Raw genomic sequence first — 20,653 nt, forward strand, 5'->3', positions numbered from 1 at the left:
TGTAGGCTTGATATATAGTCTTTTATCAGGGTGGATTCATAAATTTATGTTGTCAGGGAGGGAGCGATTAAATTTTTTTTTTTTGGAGTGAATTATTAGTAAAATTTATTATTTTTATATTAAAAAATTATTTTTAATTATGAGGTATCTTGAGTTTTAGTTCAAGGTAACTTATACATGCATCCGTCCCTAATCTTAATGATGAGTTTTTTTACAAGGTTAAATAAATTGACAGACAAATTTATAGAATGGGGGTTAAAATATTAAAATATTTTTATTTATATTATATTAAAATAATATAATATAATATAATATAGATGAAGGTATTTTAATTTTTTTTACTTCTATTTTATAAAATTATCTGAAAAGGCCCTCAAGAATTATTCCTTGATGATATATGGGAGAATTTGATTATTATTTTCTTGTGCCCACTGTTGGTTTCCTAGCTAGCTACTTAATAATTATTGTTGTCGTTGTTTTCCTCGCTGCTCATTATTTCTCTCTCTAGGTTCCTCCTCCTCGATTTCTTCTTCATGATTAAGAAATTTATATAAGCTCGGTTGTAGCTCCACAATATCACTATCTTCAATATTTGACTCAGTCTTGCCTAAAGGTGGTGAATTTCTTGATTTTTGGATCCCCGTGCACCTCCAAAACTTCTTCTCAGGCTTATCATAACCAACCAAAAAAACATTTATTTACTTTTTGAATTTAGTTTTGTTTTGTCACTTCTTGTAACATGTTAACAAATTGAACCAAAACCTCCCAAATAATCCATCTGACTTTTTATCATATAAAACTTCAAAGCAAGATTTGTTACCTTGCCTATCCAAATTCAAACTTCAAACCTCCCAAAATTTGGGAATCAACGGGTTGGTACTGAAATTGTCTTAACTCAAGCACTATCCAAATTCATATTTTTACGTTTAATGTTTATTTCAATTTCTGACTTACTTTATTTTCTAGTATCTGTTGTCTAAAAAAAACTCATAAAAAAACCTTGTTGCCAATTTGTCCAAATGCGTGTGCGTGTGTGTGACATTTTTTTTCTTTTGCCATAAATAAATCTCTCAGTGAACGACCTGGATTCATCCAGAAAATATAAATTTAAATTTGGACTACAACTGCACTCGTACACTGGCGAGTATAAACCTCTCACTAAAATAAAAAAAATATAAAAGTTTTACTATGATTTGTTCTTATTATGTTTTAATTGCAGGGTGAGAGTGCAGTCAACACTCCGACGAACGACGATTTCGATCAACTGGATCTGGCAGAACAGAAGGAGGTTGCTCTCTGTGGGATAGAACACGAAGCAATAGGGAAGACTGACGCTGCAACTCGGATGCCTTGAACATGAGGCTCGACCATTCTTTTATAGACTGGTTCGAGGGCACCGAGACGATGCACCATTCAAGTCGGCATTGATCGCTGGCTTGAATGTCTGACGTTCCAGGAAGACGAACAGCCAACGAAATAAAGGATGTTGCGCGCTTTAGGTACCCAAAACTGCTTCTACAAGAAGCAAAAAGAAAATTAATGCAAATAATTTATTTTTAAATTTTTTTTTATATAAAAATATATCTATATGACCCGACTGGACGGACAGCGATGGCGCGCGCGTGGGCCAAGGGGTTCGCCCGCTCACAAAATCTGGGTGCCCCTTAGGGCCCAAATCCAAGTGAAAGGGAGGAGTATAAATACCCACTCCCATCTCTTTACACAACTAATGTGGGACAATCACCCACACACACATACATTCACACTATAAAACACAACACAAATTTGTATGATATAGATGTTGACAAACTTTTATAATCATTTCACTCTTACCATATCTATTTTGTACGTTTGTTTCAACAATAGTTCTTGATATTTGCAGATGCTGTTATGTTAACCCAAAAAGATCTGTCTAATTTTCTTGGCCTTGGAATGATATATTGGGAGCTTGGATGGCGTTTGGATATATTTTAAGCTAAGCTTGGTTATACAGTTAGATGGGGTTTAGGAGGATAGCCAGGGCAGGGGATGGCAATTTGTACTCGTTTCGTGGGCTCTGCCCAAATCTATTATGTATGCCCTGCAATGACCCGCGGGGATCTAACGAAACCGCTTTAATGTTGGAGCAACAAACATATATTCATGACGGTGCATATAGATTTATCAGCGATTTGGTTTCAAGTTTGGAGTAAATTTGAAGAACAGCCAATTTTTTGGGTGAAAAATAATTTTCCTTTCAGACAAACAATTTTGTATAATTTTTCTAAACCCATCTTCTCATGCAAACATGATATTTTTCTGCCTTATGAAATTTTTGTTAGCATGTCAAATTATTTTTTTAAAATTATTTATGTAATAATTATTTAAAAAATTTAATATTTGACCAAGTTATTCATAAAATATTATTAGTGAACGGCGATGGGTGAAGCAGCAATGACCGAAATAGTCGGAGACGGCGACGAAGCAGTGGGTGACCAGAGGCGGAGGCGACAACAAAGCAGCGGGTGGTGAAGCAGTTGGAGACGACGATGATTCAACGACTGACCGAAAGAATAGATGGCAAAGCAATCAGATGTGGCGGCGATTCAACGACTAACCAGAGGTGTAGATGGCAAAGCAATCGGAGGCGAACAACGATGAAAGCGTCAGCAACAAATGACAACTAGAAATGTTGATGGTGGTAGCAACAATGGCTACGTCGGAGGCGAATGGTGGCGAACGACGACCAAAAGAAAGGTAGCAAACACGGACAAGAATAGGAAGATAAAGAAAGAGGGATAGAGGCGAACAACGTCATCAACGACGGGGACAACGAGTTGTAATAGACAATGATGGAGAATGAGAGAAGTTGAAAGCGACAAATACAGAGAGAGAAAATTGGGGTTTATGAGGGTTTGGGTTGTGACATGTGATTGCATTTGATTGAAAGTTATTACACAATCAGCATGTGTGTTTTAGTGTTTGCCACATCAATGCCACATCAGTAACTCCGACGAAGGGTGTAACACCCTGCCTCGTCGGGCGTGTCACTATAAGGGTATTTTCGAGAATCTTTTTTTTTTTATAGAAAAAATACATCATCACTCGCAGTGCTTCATGAACAACTTTCACATGCACACGCAGGATCCCGAAAACCCTAGTCTTGCCCGTTTAACTTAACAAGATCAATAATTTTAACAACTAAACGAGACATATCATAACGCAGTGGATATATTAACATCAAATACCGTGATTCTTACATAGTATTTCCATAACAAAATATGTAATACAAATGACCAAATGATAACAACATGGTCGTACAAGTATTCATACACAAGCTGAAATACATACTAAAACCCCAAAAGGCTACAACAATTATCAGTCTAAGCATCATTGACCTCCAACCGGCCATGTCCTTGCCCTCGCAGCAGTCCCTAACTGGAACATTGAACGTTCCAGGGGCATAACCCAAGTTAGATGACAAAACATCTAAGTGACGACATGAAACAATTTACATAAAGCGTAAAAGACATACGAGCATGGCATATACAGATGAAACGACACATGAAAACACGTCTATCTTGAGAAATCTCCCTGACATATTCAACCTCCCGTGGAAAACACCTTCCACACACCGTTGGGGTTGACCTTGTTGCGACATACTTAATCTCTCGAGTGCCTTACCGTGTCACTCGTTCACCAGGATTAACTTTGTCTGATTCTCAAGAAGACCCCATCCTGTCCCTTACGGACCCAATAACGACACGAAAATCAATACTCGATGATATAAAAATCACACGCCATGCACTGACTCTTTTGCAAATAAAAACTGTTGATGCAATATACCACATGATCAATATGCAAATGATGCCATATATACATGAATAAAATGCATAAGCATAGCATCCCGAGTTCTGGTCTCGAGTGCCCTACCGTGTCACTCGTTCACCTGAACTCACTACACTCACACCAAGACATATCCAAAACAAAGGTAAAACTAGAGTCAAACCACTCACCTTATGCGAAAAGTCAATTTTTACCTCGTAATACGTGCTAAGCCTTAAAATGCTCGTCTGAGTAATTTCCTGCCTTTGGCATGCTCCTATAGCCTCAAATTAATCCTCGAAATTTTTTGAAATTTTTTCGAGAATTTTCCCTATTTTCCTTTCCTTTTTCTCCATTTCTTTTAGTTTCCTTTTCTTTTCTTCTCTTCTCCCCTGCTTCTTCTTCCTCCACACTTCCTTCTGCGCACCAGCGCATTCCAGCACCGCCGACCGATTCGACACGGCCTTCCTGGCCCTCCCGCCGGCCACCGCAGCTTGCCAACGCCACCGTGCATCGCCGCCGCCCGCCCCGCGGGCATCCAGCCTCTTTGTTTCCTGCTTGCGGTTCCTGCGTGCTGTCGCCATGCTGCGGTAATTGCAGCTCCGCGGCTGCCATGGCTGCGGCAGCCACCTTCGGGCGCCACCACCGTCCTTGCTGACTGCTGCTTGGGCCTCCACTCGTCGCCATAGGCCTTGCCGGTCAATGCCATGGCCGCCACCAGCCTCCTCACAGCTGCTTTAGTTCGCCCGACTTGTAATACCCTAAGTCATTACGAATAAATTTAATTTAACTAAGTTATGCTTATATGATATATTTATTTAAGTTTAATTAAATTATGCTATTTAAGTATGCTTATGCCAGAAATTATGTATAAGTGTAAATATAAGTATGTATAAATAGGTAACAAGTATAAATTATTTTATTTAGTGTTTAAATAGGATTTTTGTGTTGCTGTATGTATGTATGTATGTATGTATATAGTTTGTTGTATATATAATTTAATATGTATGTATGTATGTATGTATGTAGCTTGCTGTATATATAAGTATGTATGTAAATTCATATGTATATATAATATATATTTGTATATATATATAATAAAAAAATTTAGAAAATCTGGATTTTGCAGAGCAGACGCGACCAGAGCATGGTCGCGCCTGCAATTGGCCATCTAGGGTTAAGGGGGGGTTTTAATGCTTGCAAGGACGCCGGGTATGGCTTCTAGGGCACGTGGGTGCCTCGATGGGACGTTCAACGGCGGAGTTTTGGCTATAAATAGCCTCGATCGAGCGAAGCTTCTCATCCAAAAATTTCAAAGCTTAGATCGGTCGATGGGGAGAGTGTTTGAGAGATTTGAGAGCGAGGTCTTGGTCTTTGAGTCGTGGGCAACATTTCTGGTAACTTTGGTGGCCAACGGAGTTGTGAAGAAGGAGGAATCGAGCACGCCGGAGTTTTGAAACTTCGCTGGAGCCGAGGGGTATTTCGGCCGATTCAAGGTAAGTTCGACCTTTTTTTTTTATTATTAATTTTTGCACCATTGTGTTCGTAATATCAAGATCTAGAGGATAGGAGGAGAAAAATCAAGTTTCGAGGTTGGATCGCCGGCCGGCGGCGAGGATGCTCACCAGAGAAGAAGCCCCAGTCGGGCGCGTGTAGCCACGTGCCCGCGAGTAGGAAGAAGGCGCGTGGCCTTCACGCGCCCGACAAAAAATAAAATAAGAAAAGAAAATAAAAAAAATAAAAGAAAAATAAAAATAAAAGAAATAAAATTTTGTAAAAATTTTATTTAAATCTGGAATTTTGTTTATGCCATGTTATAAAAAAAAATTTCTGGAAATGCTAATGTTATTAATTATTTAAGTAGTTTTTCTATTATGGAAATAAAGAAAAAATAGGATTTTAATTTGAAAAATTCCAAGAAAATTTCAGAATGTTAGAAGCATTATTTAAGAAAATATTAGTGAAGAGAAATTGAATAATATGAAATTTTAGATAATTATTATGTAATAGTTATTTATTTAGGGAATTTGGTTATTATGGAAATAAGGGAAAAATAGGAATTTAAGTTGAAAAAATTTCAAGAAAATTCCAGAATTTTAGAAATATTATTTAAGGAATTCTAACAGAGAGAAATTAGACTTTAAGTAAGTCTAGATAATTTTTATGCAATTTTTGGAGAAATAAGGCTTAGAAATAAAGAAAAATTATAGAAATTATGAAAAAATTGTGAAATGACATTCTAAAAATAAATTGATGTTTTAGGAATCCTTGAGGGCAAGAAGATTGAGAAATAGCCGTTCGGCACGATTTTCGAGGCCGACATGTCTTTTGAGGCAACTTAGTAGTAAGTGTACCGTTTCAAGTTTGGTACGATTATATCCTTGAGAATGCTTACATCATATTGACATGTTATGATATGTACCCGACATATAGACTGCATCCATGACATGATTATGAAATGCATAAATACACGTCGATGTTATTGATCACCCGCATATGAGGCCGTAGGGAGTACGAACTGACATCGTTGCCTTACCAAGGGTGCACCCATACACCCCAGCTTCGATAGAGGTGGCCGCTAAAATGGTTGGTAGCCTGAGGGTGCAGTTGACACCTACGAGGTAAGACATTGCATACACACATGACATAACATTATGTACCCTTACTTAGATGGTTTATCATCTAACTCGGGTTTACCCTTGGAACATTCAACCTTTCAGTCGGGACTTGCAGTGATGATACCGAGGTTGGAGATGTGTAGTGATGCGAGAATGTGCCATGTTATGATGTAATGTGAATAGTTTAAGAATTTTGTACAATTGTTTTATTTTCAAAAGCTTATGTAATAACTTTGTAATAAATATTATGTCCAAATATTCATGAGCAGGTTCGATTCAGCTTCTGCTTTGTATTTATTTTCTAGTGTAAACATCTCGTCCAGCACTAGATAAGGTCTTAGGGAATTTCGGATATAAAAAAAAAAAAAGAGACCAAATTTCCTAAGGCATAACACGCTCTGAACAGGTGGGCTGTTACACGACTTGCTGCTAGCGTCGGCCATGGCCGTCTGCAACCTTGCGGCTATGGCCGCTTACTGTTGTTGCTGCGATTTTTGGCCGCCTCCAGCCGCCGTTTGAAGCTAACCAACCACCATTTGCTTGCTCGATCTCTCAACCATTTGCTCTTTCTCGGCCAGCGTCTCTGTTCGGCCATAACTTGCAGCATTTTTCATTTTCATTTCTTCTTCTCTCTTCTTTTCTTTTCTTATTTATAGGCTAAGCATCGACTCAATTGCCTTGGCCACCACTCCTTGCTCCCACTTGCATCAAAACTTGGCCACTACTCCAAGGAATTTCGGCCATGAAGCTTCTCCGAAGCTTCTTAGAAACCAGCCACACGCACACACGTATATGCATTATATATGTATATCTATATATATATTACACTATTAATATAAAGAAATTATACATTAACCCCCTAATTTCAATCTTAATTTCACTTAGGCAATTCCTTTATTGCAACTATACCCTTAAACATTGATTCAATTTGCATTTCAATATTGAAAACGTAAAATTAATAGTCCAAGATTACTCGATAAAGACGATTCTGCCCCAGTGTCCTTATCGGACCATTGTTTCATCCTGAAACCACTGAAGGGCTGTTCCTTACGAAAAACTGGAGCCCCCTCAGGGTTCTATTGACTTCCCGGAAGTCCTTATAACAATTCGGTTTCTAAGCCTAATTTGCAGTTGCATTTTAGCTGTACCGAAAATTGCTCCCGATCCCATTTCTTTCATCACTAAAAATCATAATTCAAATCACTTGTCGATACTATACCATTTTCTTTGGCTATCTAGGGTTCATGGTACTCCCTCCGACTGATTTGATCGTCTAAAACTGCGTTAATGTGTTCTATAGCCTTATTCTTTCGATAATTCCAGTTATACCTTTCATTAAATACCATATATACTCTTAATAATTTCCTGGGTATTACAAAGGGTTTGTTGAAAAATTAATTTAGTGATCACATTACAAATATTTTAGAATTTTATGATCATTTTGTACAAAATTAAAGTTTAGTGGCCACGTTACAAAACATATCAAAGTTTTGTGACTTTAGTGTGATTTATCTAATTATATGCATGCAGCCCTCATCGATCGTGCAACACCTCATCCACTCATTTTTTATAAGTTCATCCTGGATGAAGAAGAAAGAAAGAGTAGAGCAAAGGAGAGAGGAAAGAAAAGAACAAAAAGGTTGGATTAGTATAAAGATAAGGGTAAAATGGACATTTTAAGTATTTGTTTAAAGAAGAAAAAAGAGATAAGTGATATTTCCAAAAATAAAGAGGTAATCAGTGTAATTTGATTAAATTTCAAAAGTGATATATAAATTTATTTTTTGAGTATCTTGAAAACAATGAAATAAAAAATTGCCAATCGAGTATAAATAATTGAGATTAGCTAATTATTTGATGGAGCTAAAACAATCAGATGAAGAAACGTGACAAAAGAAATGATAAATACAGCCAGGTGGTGTCACCTTCATGAATAAGTAAATGGACGTCCTTACAATGATTCATTGAGTTGATAAATTTAATAGTTGGATTATTTTTTTATTGACCTAATATAAAGTAAATTGTTAATTATTAAAACCCAATAAATTTTTATTCTAATTATTTTAATTTTTGTCATTTATACATCATAAAACTTGTTCCCCTCTAATACCCGCCCATGTTACTTACTATTTTTGAAAAGAAAAAAAAAATAAAAAATGAGACTTTGTTTATTTTTATCTATGTTATTGGGTAGAACTATGTAATATAGTTGGTTTAGTTATTGAATCGATTGAAATTCATTAACCAAATAAGTTAAATTTCAATAGATAAATCAAATCAAATCGACCAAACAAATTAAAAAATCGAACAACAGAAAATTAAAAAAACAAAACAAAAATAAAAAGACCGAACCAACCAAATAAAATAAAAAATATGAAAAAAAAATTGAAAAAAATTCGAACAAACTAAAAGATTGACGAAACTGAGACAACCGACAAAAACCGACAAGCCAAACAAATTGAAATACTGAAGAAACCGACTTAAACTGAAAAAAATAATACTAAAAAACTGAAAAACCAAATGAAAGCACTTGCTGTGAATTACAATCACTTGTTGTAAATTTGTGCAGTTCATGCAATTTACAAATTACAATCAACAATTAGTTTACAAATCAGAGCATTTGCTGTAAATTACAATTAGTCTACAAATTACAATCAATAATAGGTTGAAAAACCATACCAAAACTACAAAACAATTAAAAAATAAAAACCCCAACTGAAACTCAACTTTGTGGGCCGGTGGTTGGAACAAAGAGGACGGGAAATGGTGGATTAGTTTGGTCATCAGTCGAAGAAAAGGAAGAGAGGGTCAATCTTGATCGTTGGTTGGAGAAGGTGAAGGGGAAGGCGAAACAGAAGGAAGGTCGAAGACTCAAAGGCTGGAGAAGGAGATGACAACAGTGACAAAGAATTAGAGATGGGGACGACAACAGTTGTCCATCGAAAGGTAGAGGCCAATCCTAAAATTATACCAAAACTGATTAATCGAAATAAAAAAAAAAATGAACTGAATTGAATTTTGTCAAAAATTAAATCAAATCAACAATTTTTGTTAGTTGGATTCTATTATTAAAATTTTATGCACTGCTATTGTCGGGCATCTTTAGGTGTTGATTTTTTTGGGTTAGTGTTTAGTTTTTTTGTTGGGCCCTTGTGTCTTTGGGTTAGTGTTTCTTTGCATTCACCCAAGGACTTGAGCCTTTAGTACTCTGGACACAAGTTAAATTCTGTCCGAAGTACAAAAAATCAGTCCCTTCCTTCCGAAGAGCGAGTTGACACTGTTTTGAGCTACGTACTTTGATCTGCCAATCCACGAGATTCCTTCCTTCATAGCAGATAGCACTGTATTTTCACTACCCAGAAGAGCAAGCCACCAGTTTGGCCCCCCGCGATTCTCTAATCACCGAAGCAGTGGCTAAAATCGACGAGATGGTCGGGCGGCTTATCGATGGTTTGGGGAAAAGAGGAGTCTTTGAGGATTTGAACATCATCTTGCTGGGGGATCACGGAATGGTCGGCACGTGCGATCAGAAACTCACCTTTCTCGACGATTTAGCGCCGTGGATTGACCTGGGTCCAACAGTAGTGTCCAATCCTCCACATTCGTCCAGCGCCACGCCAGACTCAGATCTGGAGCTGTCCCAGATTGTAAAAAAGAGTGAACGTACGAAGAATTGGTCGACAAATCAACCGACGAAGGGAAAGTTTCTGAAAGCTTACCAGAAGGAGGAGTTTCCGGAGCGGCTGCATTAGTCCGTCAGCTACAGAATTCCGCCGATAATCGGATTGGTGGAAGAGGGATTCACAGTGGAGCAGAGAAACACGTCGATGCAAGAGTGCGCCGGAAACCATGGGTTGTTCTCGATGAGGACCATCTTCATCGGGGCACGGGGCCGAGGTGCCGTTTCCCAAGGGGAAGAAAGTGAAATCTTTCAAGAATGTGGAGATAGATAGACAATATAGTGACACTGACGCACGCAGATTCTGGGCATCAAAGCAAAGGAGCTCCAAACAATGGAACCTTGGGTTTTGCCAATTCGATTCTTCTAGGACCCAAACAGGCCAACGAAAAAATAATATTTAAAAAAATAAAATAAAATTACAGAATAAAGTGTAAATTAAAATAATATAATTTTTAATATAAAAAATTATTCAAACATAATATAAATTAACATAAACATAAGTTTCATAATAACTTTTCACCATTACCTAATTTTACAAATTAATTATGCAATAATTATTCTCAATATTTTTTATTTTTTAAACTTTTTTTTCCCTTAGAAACCAATAATAGAATATTTGGATCACTTCCAAAATTCAAATATTTATATCTCAAATAAGTGGTCTATTGCCTACGTTGCCCCAATGCAGGCATACAAGGGAAGAGGGTGAAGCCCACGTCTTTCCTGAGTTTGTTCACGTTGAACAAATATTATATTACCCAATACGAATGAACTTTCTTCAACATACAATTATTGTTATAGTGCAGGTTGATTTTTTTCTATAGACAACTCATTATATATTTAATATTTATTTAAATATATATAGAGAATAAATATATATATATATATATCTTTTAGAGTAGTTGGGAGGTGGGAATAGTGATGGAGAACAGCTTTACATCATTCAGAATTGATAGAAAGACTATTGAGAGAAATATAAGAAAAGCTCTGAAACACGACGAGGGGGCTCCAAGTCATGCACGGCGAGGGAGCAACGAGCTCGGTTGCTGGAAATGCATTTTCGGCCGGAAATTTGTTTTCGATAATTTTTTATAATTTGTGAAACATCCTTAAAATATTTAGTAAATCATAGAAATAACCCAAATAATATTTTATGTCATTTTTATCATTTTTGAAACAAAAAACAATTTAGAAACATCAAAACAATATCTCTAAGTCGTTTCCATATATCAGAGATTGAAACTTTCAATTTTAGGACAAGTGTTGTGATATCATATTTGTATGGTCAACGCTTAAATGTTAAAATTTAATTATTAAATATTACAATTTATTAAATCTCTCTAATTGGTTTGAGAACTTTTTGAATTTCTCAAATTAATTACATATAGCTTCCTTCCACGTGTCGCCTTTGACGATTTGTATAAATTACAATTTGCATCTTTTTAGGATAAATGATAAATTAATTAATAAAAAACAAAACTCTAATGGAGGAAGTACTTACAAAAACCGCATAATGAATGGCTACACTTCCATTGTGCATGCCACAGCCACAGGATGCAAGTTTTGTCGAGTGCAGGGGAGTGTTAAATTAATAATGACCAAAAAAAAAAAAAAATTACTCGCGTTGACAGTCCAATTGGTCAAGAAAGGGACACAAAGTGCTTTTCGTGGTGAATCTTAGACCAAGACCGAAGATCGAGTCTCGCAAGCGGCAATGTGGGATACCTCTCTCCAAAGTGAGGGGGGACTCTTTATGCGCGGTGAGCCCGGGTCTAGTTATTGTGTCCGGCTAAGTCACCATGATTAACCTCTCCCATGTCCTATCGAACCGAGTGTGAGGGCAACCAAAACGAACGATTTCACCTCTTTGACCAATAATGACCAAAATTTGAAAACGTCAAAGCCTTTACTTTAGGGGAGGATGTGTGGCTGCTGGGATTCGAGCCCAGGTCTCTGCGGCCACAACGTAGAATTCTTACCACTAAACAACAGCCACGCGTTTGCCACTAAAATATATCAAAATATGTAGAAACAGTTCAGATCTTAACATTTTTAATCATAAATTTAAAATGAATTAAAAACATTTTGATATTCAAATAATAACATCAACATAAACACTTTTTAGATAATTTTAGTATTAAAATTATTTTTTAATCAATGATTAAATATATATATATTATATATAATAACACTAAAAATTCGTTTTTTGTTGAAACTTGAAAGTGATTATGGCAATTTTTTTTTTTTTTTTTAAGTAACATGGGAATTGAGATGACCAAACTTTTAACCTACAAATCCCTGTAGGTCTACGCAAATCTCATATCCATCGGCTAAAAACTGCACCCAAATGGATGCCAACTGTAGCCCCAAAAGGAAGATTTACTAATTGGCAGATTCAAACACACCCAAGTCAACCTTGTATTTTTTGTCACTTTCTTATTCAGTTGTGTTGGATTACAGTGTTTTTAACAAAAATAATTCTTACACCAACAAAAATTTTACAGGCCAAACACGCACTTAATGTTTCCTCTGTCAACAGAAACAACAAAGAATTACTAGTTCCTTCTACAGTATAACAAAACAAAAAAACAACAGAAATGGGTCTCGTTGGTCTTCACTATGCAACTAAAGTCATATATAGTTTAATATCCCTAGAGAAAAACAGGGGAAAAATTGTCAAAAATCATACTACTTCACCAACTTTCATCTCATTGGCTATCCTTGAGGTTCAGGGGAATAGACTCCCCATTTTCCAGACGTCCTTCCACAGTAGGTTTCTTAGGTGCTTTATTTCCCAAGTAGCTTTTTGCATACAGGGAACCGAAAACAATAACCTGCCAAATGAAACAATATTATGGCTACTAGGCTACTGCATAAATATAATTTAGATACGGGTATCAAAGGGGTTAGAGATTGAGGCTTACAGCTCCAATGCACTGTTCCCAGCTGAGGGGATGGGCAAACCAAATGCATGATAACAGAATGCTCACCAACTATCCACCCCAAAAATGAGAATCGCACGTCAGAAGCACAGATGGGGGCAAACAAAAGAGGATAATACACAATCTGTGTAGAGTTAAGGACCTTCTGGTAACTTGTATTTTACCTGTCTCGTGGTCATTATGGTGGCAAATGTGAGTGCGCCAAATGTACGAATTGTGTAGGAAATGAAAAATTGACTAGTTGTTGCTACCTGCAGAGAGAAAAATATCCGCATTTTTCATATTTCTTTCTCCCATTGTGCATACAAATGGAGGAGGGAGGGGAAGCGGGGGGGCGTTTTGGGGAGGGAAGGGATAGATGAAAGAACGCTAGAAAACCATTACAAAAGTTCATTAATGAACTTTATTCTTATAGAACTGTAAAAGCTAAAGGACCACTTACAGTGGATAGCAATGCAATGTCAAAGAAACAATCATGATGGCGAGCAACAAAATCTGTGGCATTGAGAAGATGCCCCTGTAATATTAGACCTGAATAAACAAACAAGAAAAGCCAATGATATCAGTGGTTAGCCTCTGAAATGAAATCATTCGTATTAAGAAGATAAGGTAGACGCACAAACATAGAAAATGAAGAGTAAAACTTCAACCACGATTAGTTACCAGTCAAAAAGTATTCCATAGATTATTACCATGGGGGCTGTATTACCAAACCCCAACAGATATGACTGCTGCTGGTAAAACCAGGATGATATGTTGGTACAATTGCTGATCCAAGGACAAAAACATGAACACCGGTTCTTTACTTCTGAGGTTAAACCTTCAATGACAAATCAAGGATACACATCTCCTATACATTTTCATTGAATGTCCAGGTAAATAAGATCCTCTATCTAATGTAATTCATTTTCTTGCGGGCGACAAAGTAAATGGCATCTATGAGTCTTCCCTCCAATATCAAAACGTGAAAATGACTACCAATTTCAGGTGGCGTTTGTGAATTGTGAAGGTTGGTTTGGAGTAGCTCTGAAGGCAGCTCTGCTGCAACCTGGGTGTCAGGTTAAAACCATGAAATTGAAAGCGAGGCAGACCATCATCCATGCAAGTGAAAGTGAGGCAGACCACATCATATCCTAATGCAGTTTTACTGCTGCACTCTAGTTTGCCCTTTTCTTAAGGTGGTGTTCATCAATTGTAGGATATGAAGGTATCTTTTGTCCTTGCATGAATGCTAAACTCCACAAACTCCCATAGAAACCTGTGACCTTGGAGACCTGAATTTTGGCCTGAACCTGAATTTAAAACTTCCCTTTGAACATTTAAAAATGAACAGAATGTGAGATGACTTCATGTTTCCTCTGGGGAATAGTTTGAAATGCATATTATACTTGCTATATGTGAGGCTACTGAATTTGAAACTTTCAAACACCAACGTGAAGTCATGGTTCAATAAGACATGTCTAATCCAATTGAATTGAGGACTTTTTGTCAAATCTGAATGTATAAAAACAACATAACCAAGAAGTCTACCAGGTCTACAACCATAATGCCTCTTGATATTACCAGGACCCCATTCAAACAATCAAAGGATCGTAAAATTCATTGAATATAACTCCAAGGGGACAAATTTATAATAATTCAGCGAGGTCTAAATAAGGAAAAGTTACCAGTCAAGCTCAGTATACAAGAACATAACGTTGTGTAGAATATTTGATTGTGTATTTCCATATCATAGCCTTTAAATAGTTTATCCTGGAATGTGCTTGTAAAGCCATCAAACCTGAGGGGGAAAAAATCAAATAAACATTAAAATATGCAGGCAAATAAAAAGGGTGTATCCATTTCTTAAACATAAAATACATGGTCAGTTGTATGGATGAAATCTTAACATAATCAATTAAGCAGTAAATATTGATCGAAGCAATAAAATATGGGATGATACAGGCAATAAAATGTTTTCTGCAATAAGGGTACTTCCAAAGGATAGGTTGATCTCCATGTCAGAGAAGTTTGCTAAGGCAATACAGTATGATAATAGACCATTAATACTTTAAACAATGTCAATGAGACAATCAATATTTTTAAGCAACTGAAATATGAACAAGTAGATTTTCCAGACACAAGCTTCAAAGTTGCAAATCAAGTTATTTGCTGTTTCTTTCTCCCCCATTAAACACTGTAATGGTCAAAACATTACAATTCACGACAGAAATATGTACTCTCCCATCGTATTCATAGTTTTCTTTACTAACTAGCTGGGCTTTTCCCTATCTACATTAAATCAATGATCTTTGCTCTAGGCAACCTTACTGTTCTGGGTGTCATAGTTGGAACAAGTATTTAAATAAATGTATTTCCCAGTTCCTATTACACCTACTGAGACATTGATCCACATTGGCACACATGAACACAGCATTTAAAGATGCAGAACAGCAAAATAGAATGTTAACCACAAAAAGAGATGAAAGGAAAAGGAATCTCTGAAATAGTTATAGAAGCATGTTATGCAGCAAACCAAGAAAGTGTGACCTCAATGAAGAATGGGAAGCTTGAAAATATACAGAGGGTAAGATACCCATGCACTTAAAATTTCCAAGATGACATATGAACTGTAAGTTCTAATAAATGTTACCTGCTAGGAGAAATAGGAAATTATAAGACATGATGAGGAGTAATCACAAAATTACAAAGAAGACAAATAGTTATGGTAAATGAGCCTTCAAAGCCATACCCAAGATAACCAATCATCAGCAGAACACCCCAAATTGTGCTTTCCCTTCCTCTATTATACGGACTTATATCACCTGCTGCCTAGAATCAAATACCAAATACAAACTACTTAGTGTTTTGTGTATGCTCAGCAGTGGGTGTGGGTGGGGAGATCCAACAAAGCAGATAAAATATATAAGAATCATTTGTGAATTTCTTGGTGAATGTATATAATAATCATTTGATTCTAGGCTCTGCTGCCTAGAATCAAATACCAAATACAAACTACTTAGTTTTTTGCATGTGCTCAACGGTGGGTGGGGGTGGGGAGATCCAACAAAGCAGATAAAATATATAAGAACCATTTGTAAATTTCTTGGTGAATGTCATCAGTAGGTGTCATTACTTTCTCAATGATGCAAAAGTACTGTACCATGCTGAAGAAATAGAAAAACAGAATCGTGGTCATTTACCGGGTACAGAATGAATAACGCACAACCAAGCATCACTAGGAAAGCCAGAAAATAGTCCTGAGCCTTGTATATCTTTTGCAAAATGACAGAGCTCCAAAGCTGCAAAGGATTCGGCCAAATTTGGTAACCAGTTAAGTTGGCATTTACACCTCAATTTGGCAATTAAAATAATATGATGACAAACTTAATCAAGTGAAACAGAGATCCACAGCAAATAATCTATTTACTGTGGGCAGGAACTATATGTAGCACAAAAACATTGACCACAAAGAACCCAAGTAATTGGAGCTGATTGGAGCAGAGGACCCATGAAGCCTAGACCAATTAATTCAGATATTGGCATATCGAGTTGATTTCACCAATCCTAAACTGTGCAATTACTTCATGTCTCAAGAGAACCATTACCAAACACATTCTTTGAGATAATTGAACCTAAGATCATAAAACTGGTAGCCAGCTGTTATTAAAATTTGCTCCATGACAGCACTTAGTGCTGGTTGGGGACCAGAAGCTTCAAGATGAAGAATGAAGGATGCTCTTATGCTGTTTTGAATTTTATACTGAATCAAAGTTTTTGCCATCTGAAAGGGCTATTTATTTATTACTATTTTTTGCTGAGTATTTGACAAGGTTTTTGATGGGTCAAAATGAAATCCTTAGGAGGAAAAAAAAAAATCCTCCACATTAAGTGATGACACACCATTATGCATCATGTATGTCAAATACAATTTGTGGAGTTACAATATTGCACAAAATCAAACCAAGAAATAACAGCAGTTCAAGCAAGTATAGTATTAGCAATATATTTATGTTTTGGAAATCAGGCAGGCTTGTAAATTATAGAAGATATGAAACTTAAGTTGCATTCTCCATGATCAGATGATACTGTCACTAAATGAATAATAACAAGTCTGAACACATGCGGAGAAAAATGAGGAAACAGAAATGAGCAAGTTACGTAACTGGTAAAACAAGTCATACCGTTACCAATGCCTAGAAAAGCAAAAATATCAGAATCATGTTGTCCGTTGAAGGAGGGAAACCCTTGGTTGCAACGGTATAGTTGCCCTTTTGTGACTAGAAGGTCATGGGTTTGAGTTGTGGAAACAATCCTTTTGCGAAACAAGCAAGGGTAAGGTCCACCCTTTCCATATCAATTTAGTTCGATTGTTTAAGGGAGTTATTTTGTGTTTTTGCTGCATTAATTTTATTCAAACTTATGAAGGTATTATAATTAGCTATCATTAGTATTATTTAATTACAATTAATTAACTCTAAGCACCCAAGACCACCATTGTGGGCGAACAACCATCCACTGTATTGAAGTGAAGAAAATCTTTTTTTTTTTTTTTTTTGAGTCATTTTGTGCACGAGCAATCTTGGCTTTGTGGTGGAAGCATCTGTTATAGGATAGAGAGGCACAAGTATTGAGTTTTTTATTTTTAATTAACATTATTTTTTTAATGAAACTAGTATTGGATCTGGGAATTTTATGAAAGTAGCATCAGATGTTATCAAAGCCTTGGTTGAGAGAGACCACCCAGAGACCCGCACTGATATTTCCACTCCAACATCAAACCAAGATAAATAACTTCCTTGTGCACCAAATAAAACCAGTACAATTCCAAAAAACCAAGATAAAACAGCAAACTACAAAACCACACATTGTATAGAAATAACTACTAAGGATATGCAAAAATTACCATATATACATGTTCAACATATATACAACAGCAAAAGTTTATATATACACGATGACAACGTACACAAAAAAACTGTCATGATACAGAGTCTTCCTTGCCCAACACTTAGCAAAAAATATGCTAAGGATTGGCCTATACCAGCCAGTTGGACTGTCAGGTCTAGGCGACATAGAGACCTACCAATTCAATTGACTAGTCTCCCTTGACACTAGACACCTGCTGCTGCCAGTTGTACTGGCAGGTCTCTCTCAACCGAGGCTCGGGTAGTACTTGATGCTATTTTTGTTAATTTCTGAATTCTGATGCTACTTTTATTTTATTTTTTTAAATAATGCTAATTTAATAAAAAAAAAATTCCAAGTAATTTGGCAGGGAACATACAGTATTGATTCTAACAATCAAAATAAGAACTTGAAATAATTACAAAAATAAAAAATGAACAGCTTTTATATTCTTACTGAACAGGCAACACAATGGGATTATGTAAGTAGAAATATAAAGGTAAAAGTAAGAATAAAACACAAATTTGCATAATTGATAATAGTCAACATTACACAGAAGCAATTCAGTTTATTGGGAGAACTAGGAAAATGGCATGAAGTGACCAACCATAGTTATACCCAAGAAATGTAACATACCATTACAGGTATCATTTTGGCACATTTTGCAAGAGTCTGAACAGGAAAGCTGACATATTTTAGTGCCTGGAGAAAAATACAAGGCACAGGTATCAATTTTATTTCCTTCTCAGGTATTTCATGATAAAGAAAATGCAAAAATAAATAAGCCCACCTCATACTGACATGTTGTTGTTAATATGTTCGTCACTGACACCAGGCAATACTTATAAACTGGAGCAACAGGGTCCAATGCTTTCTTACTTGCCTGGACAAAAGGAAAGAATGTAATCACAAAAAACTGTTATCAACATGATGCTCTAAGCTTAGGTCACATTATCTTGACCTATAGTGCCTAAGAAAAGTATTAGAACTCCATAATCCCGATTACTTGCAGTTTCACTACAAAAAATGATCAGTTAACCAGTAATGGCTAGTTACCAGCAAAGCACCTGCAGAGACAGCTGATGTCATAAGACGATTGCAGAAGACAAGAAACAACGAGTGGCTAAAATATTCTTTGCTTTCTCCATATGGAACTCTCATTATCTTTTCCTGAAAGAAAATTAACTTTCTCAGCCATTTAAATACTGAGTTTACTACAAAAATCAACCAAATTTATATAAATGAAAAGTGCAAAATACGTAATGGTGAAATAATCAAAAGCATTGATCCAAGATTCCTATCTAAGCTAAATTTAAATAGAGACACAAATACAAGATTTTGACTAGCATTGTAACTGAAAAAAAAAAATGAATTCAAAATCTCAATGGAGAAGAGAGGCATCATTGCCTGCTCTCCTGATTTCTATGATTGAGCTTGGTGAAATGGCAATCAGATAATCAGTCCAATTGCAGTAATGTTCATCACTCCTGATGGTTTGCTAGAACAAAAAAATGACGTTGTCCCATAGCCAAAAATCTAGAATGAGTATATAATTCATCACAAGAGAACACCCAATAAATAGGCATGTTCTAATATATCAAAATGGCTATCTGTCTAATCTCTATAATTCTGATGCAAAACTATAGGTGAGCAGCTGGCCCCATTTTCACCGTGACTAGTTGTTTCACCTGAAAGCCGCCATGTGCTATCTTATAAGATGAACGACACTGAAAGTGCATTCGACCAACATATCCACAAAGATTCAACCATGTTGGTAATTGCTATGTCAAGCGAAACGAACAACCAAAATTTTAAAGGCTCGGCTTCAAATTCGTTCAGCAGGAAAGCCAGCAAGACAACAATTTCTTCCCAATTCGTGACAATATCCCTAATGGTGGAACCATATTGAGAATTACTAGGTCAAGCGAAATCAGTAACAGAACTTCAAAGTGACAACTTCAAATTCATTCAACAAGGAAGCAACCGCATATGAGATAAACAAAAAGCTGGCACCTGCAAGACGCCGTAGATGACAAGAGTGGACATGATTCCTGACACCGCAAAAACTCCTTTCCAGAACATGCCCTCTTTCAAGGGCGGCGAAGATAGCCGCTCCACCATATCCCATCCAATCGGAATTGGACGGCGGCTGACGCGGGGACTGCGATCGCCGATCGGCGATTGTCGCGAAAGTGTGAGCGAATGAGGCGAAGAGAGAGAGTGGGGGAGAGACGAAGAGATGCAGGAAGCGGCGAAGTGTGATTTGAAGTCATGTCATGTGCGATTGAAATTGTCAAATCATTTTGACGATATGATTACTACGCCGTGGACGGGCGAAGGAGCCCTCTAAACCCGACGCTTTCGCCGGCGTCTTTTCCTCCCCCGGACTTCTCCCTACGTTTATATTATTTTATTTTTCATTTCACCCCCCATATATATATATATATGTCATAAAATTTCAATAATTCTTTTTTCCCTTCTATTCTTCTCCAAGGTGTTAGGCTTTGTGATCCAAAACGCTATTCTTTTTCACATTTTTAAAATGTTTCCGACTTTGAAATGTCAAAAAATACCATTAAATTGTTTTAGGCTATTTTTATAATTTTAAAAATATTTTGTGGTAATTTTTGTAATATTAAAAACATGTATATATATATATATATTTCCGTAAATATATTATGTATGTATATATATAACCTGTGGTTTTGTGAATATATGTA

General features: G+C 36.4%; 2 protein-coding genes across 2 annotated transcripts; one reads left to right on the top strand and one right to left on the bottom strand.

The window, feature by feature from the left end:
* The first annotated feature begins 9,850 nt into the window (after positions 1 to 9,850).
* Positions 9,851 to 10,174, top strand: LOC127796916 (uncharacterized pyrophosphatase/phosphodiesterase C725.05c-like). Its single transcript, XM_052329319.1, has one exon. The coding sequence runs from the start codon at positions 9,851 to 9,853 to the stop codon at positions 10,172 to 10,174; it is 324 nt and encodes a 107-aa protein (XP_052185279.1).
* Positions 10,175 to 12,516: 2,342 nt separating this feature from the next.
* LOC127798426 (UDP-galactose/UDP-glucose transporter 5B) lies at positions 12,517 to 20,325 on the bottom strand. Its single transcript, XM_052331983.1, has 11 exons — positions 19,947 to 20,325; positions 18,990 to 19,103; positions 18,724 to 18,816; positions 18,570 to 18,635; positions 16,229 to 16,327; positions 15,778 to 15,857; positions 14,714 to 14,826; positions 13,489 to 13,577; positions 13,211 to 13,297; positions 13,029 to 13,097; positions 12,517 to 12,938 (listed from the first exon to the last, which is right to left on the bottom strand). The coding sequence occupies exons 1-11, from the start codon at positions 20,052 to 20,054 to the stop codon at positions 12,813 to 12,815; spliced, it is 1,044 nt and encodes a 347-aa protein (XP_052187943.1). The 5' UTR covers positions 20,055 to 20,325; the 3' UTR covers positions 12,517 to 12,812.
* Between the last annotated feature and the right edge of the window lie 328 nt (positions 20,326 to 20,653).

This window comes from Diospyros lotus, chromosome 3 (genome assembly GCF_014633365.1).
Source record: "Diospyros lotus cultivar Yz01 chromosome 3, ASM1463336v1, whole genome shotgun sequence".
Taxonomy (NCBI): Eukaryota; Viridiplantae; Streptophyta; class Magnoliopsida; order Ericales; family Ebenaceae; genus Diospyros; species Diospyros lotus.

Coding starts and splice junctions, on each gene's coding strand:
- LOC127796916 (XM_052329319.1), top strand. CDS start 9,851: ATGGTCGGGCGGCTTATCGATGGTTTGGGGAAAAGAGGAGTCTTTGAG.
- LOC127798426 (XM_052331983.1), bottom strand. CDS start 20,054: ATGGTGGAGCGGCTATCTTCGCCGCCCTTGAAAGAGGGCATGTTCTGG. Junction 18,817..18,989: donor TCTCTGCAGGTGCTTTGCTG/GTAACTAGCCAT, acceptor CCTTTTGTCCAG/GCAAGTAAGAAAGCATTGGA. Junction 13,098..13,210: donor CCATAATGACCACGAGACAG/GTAAAATACAAG, acceptor TGGGGTGGATAG/TTGGTGAGCATTCTGTTATC.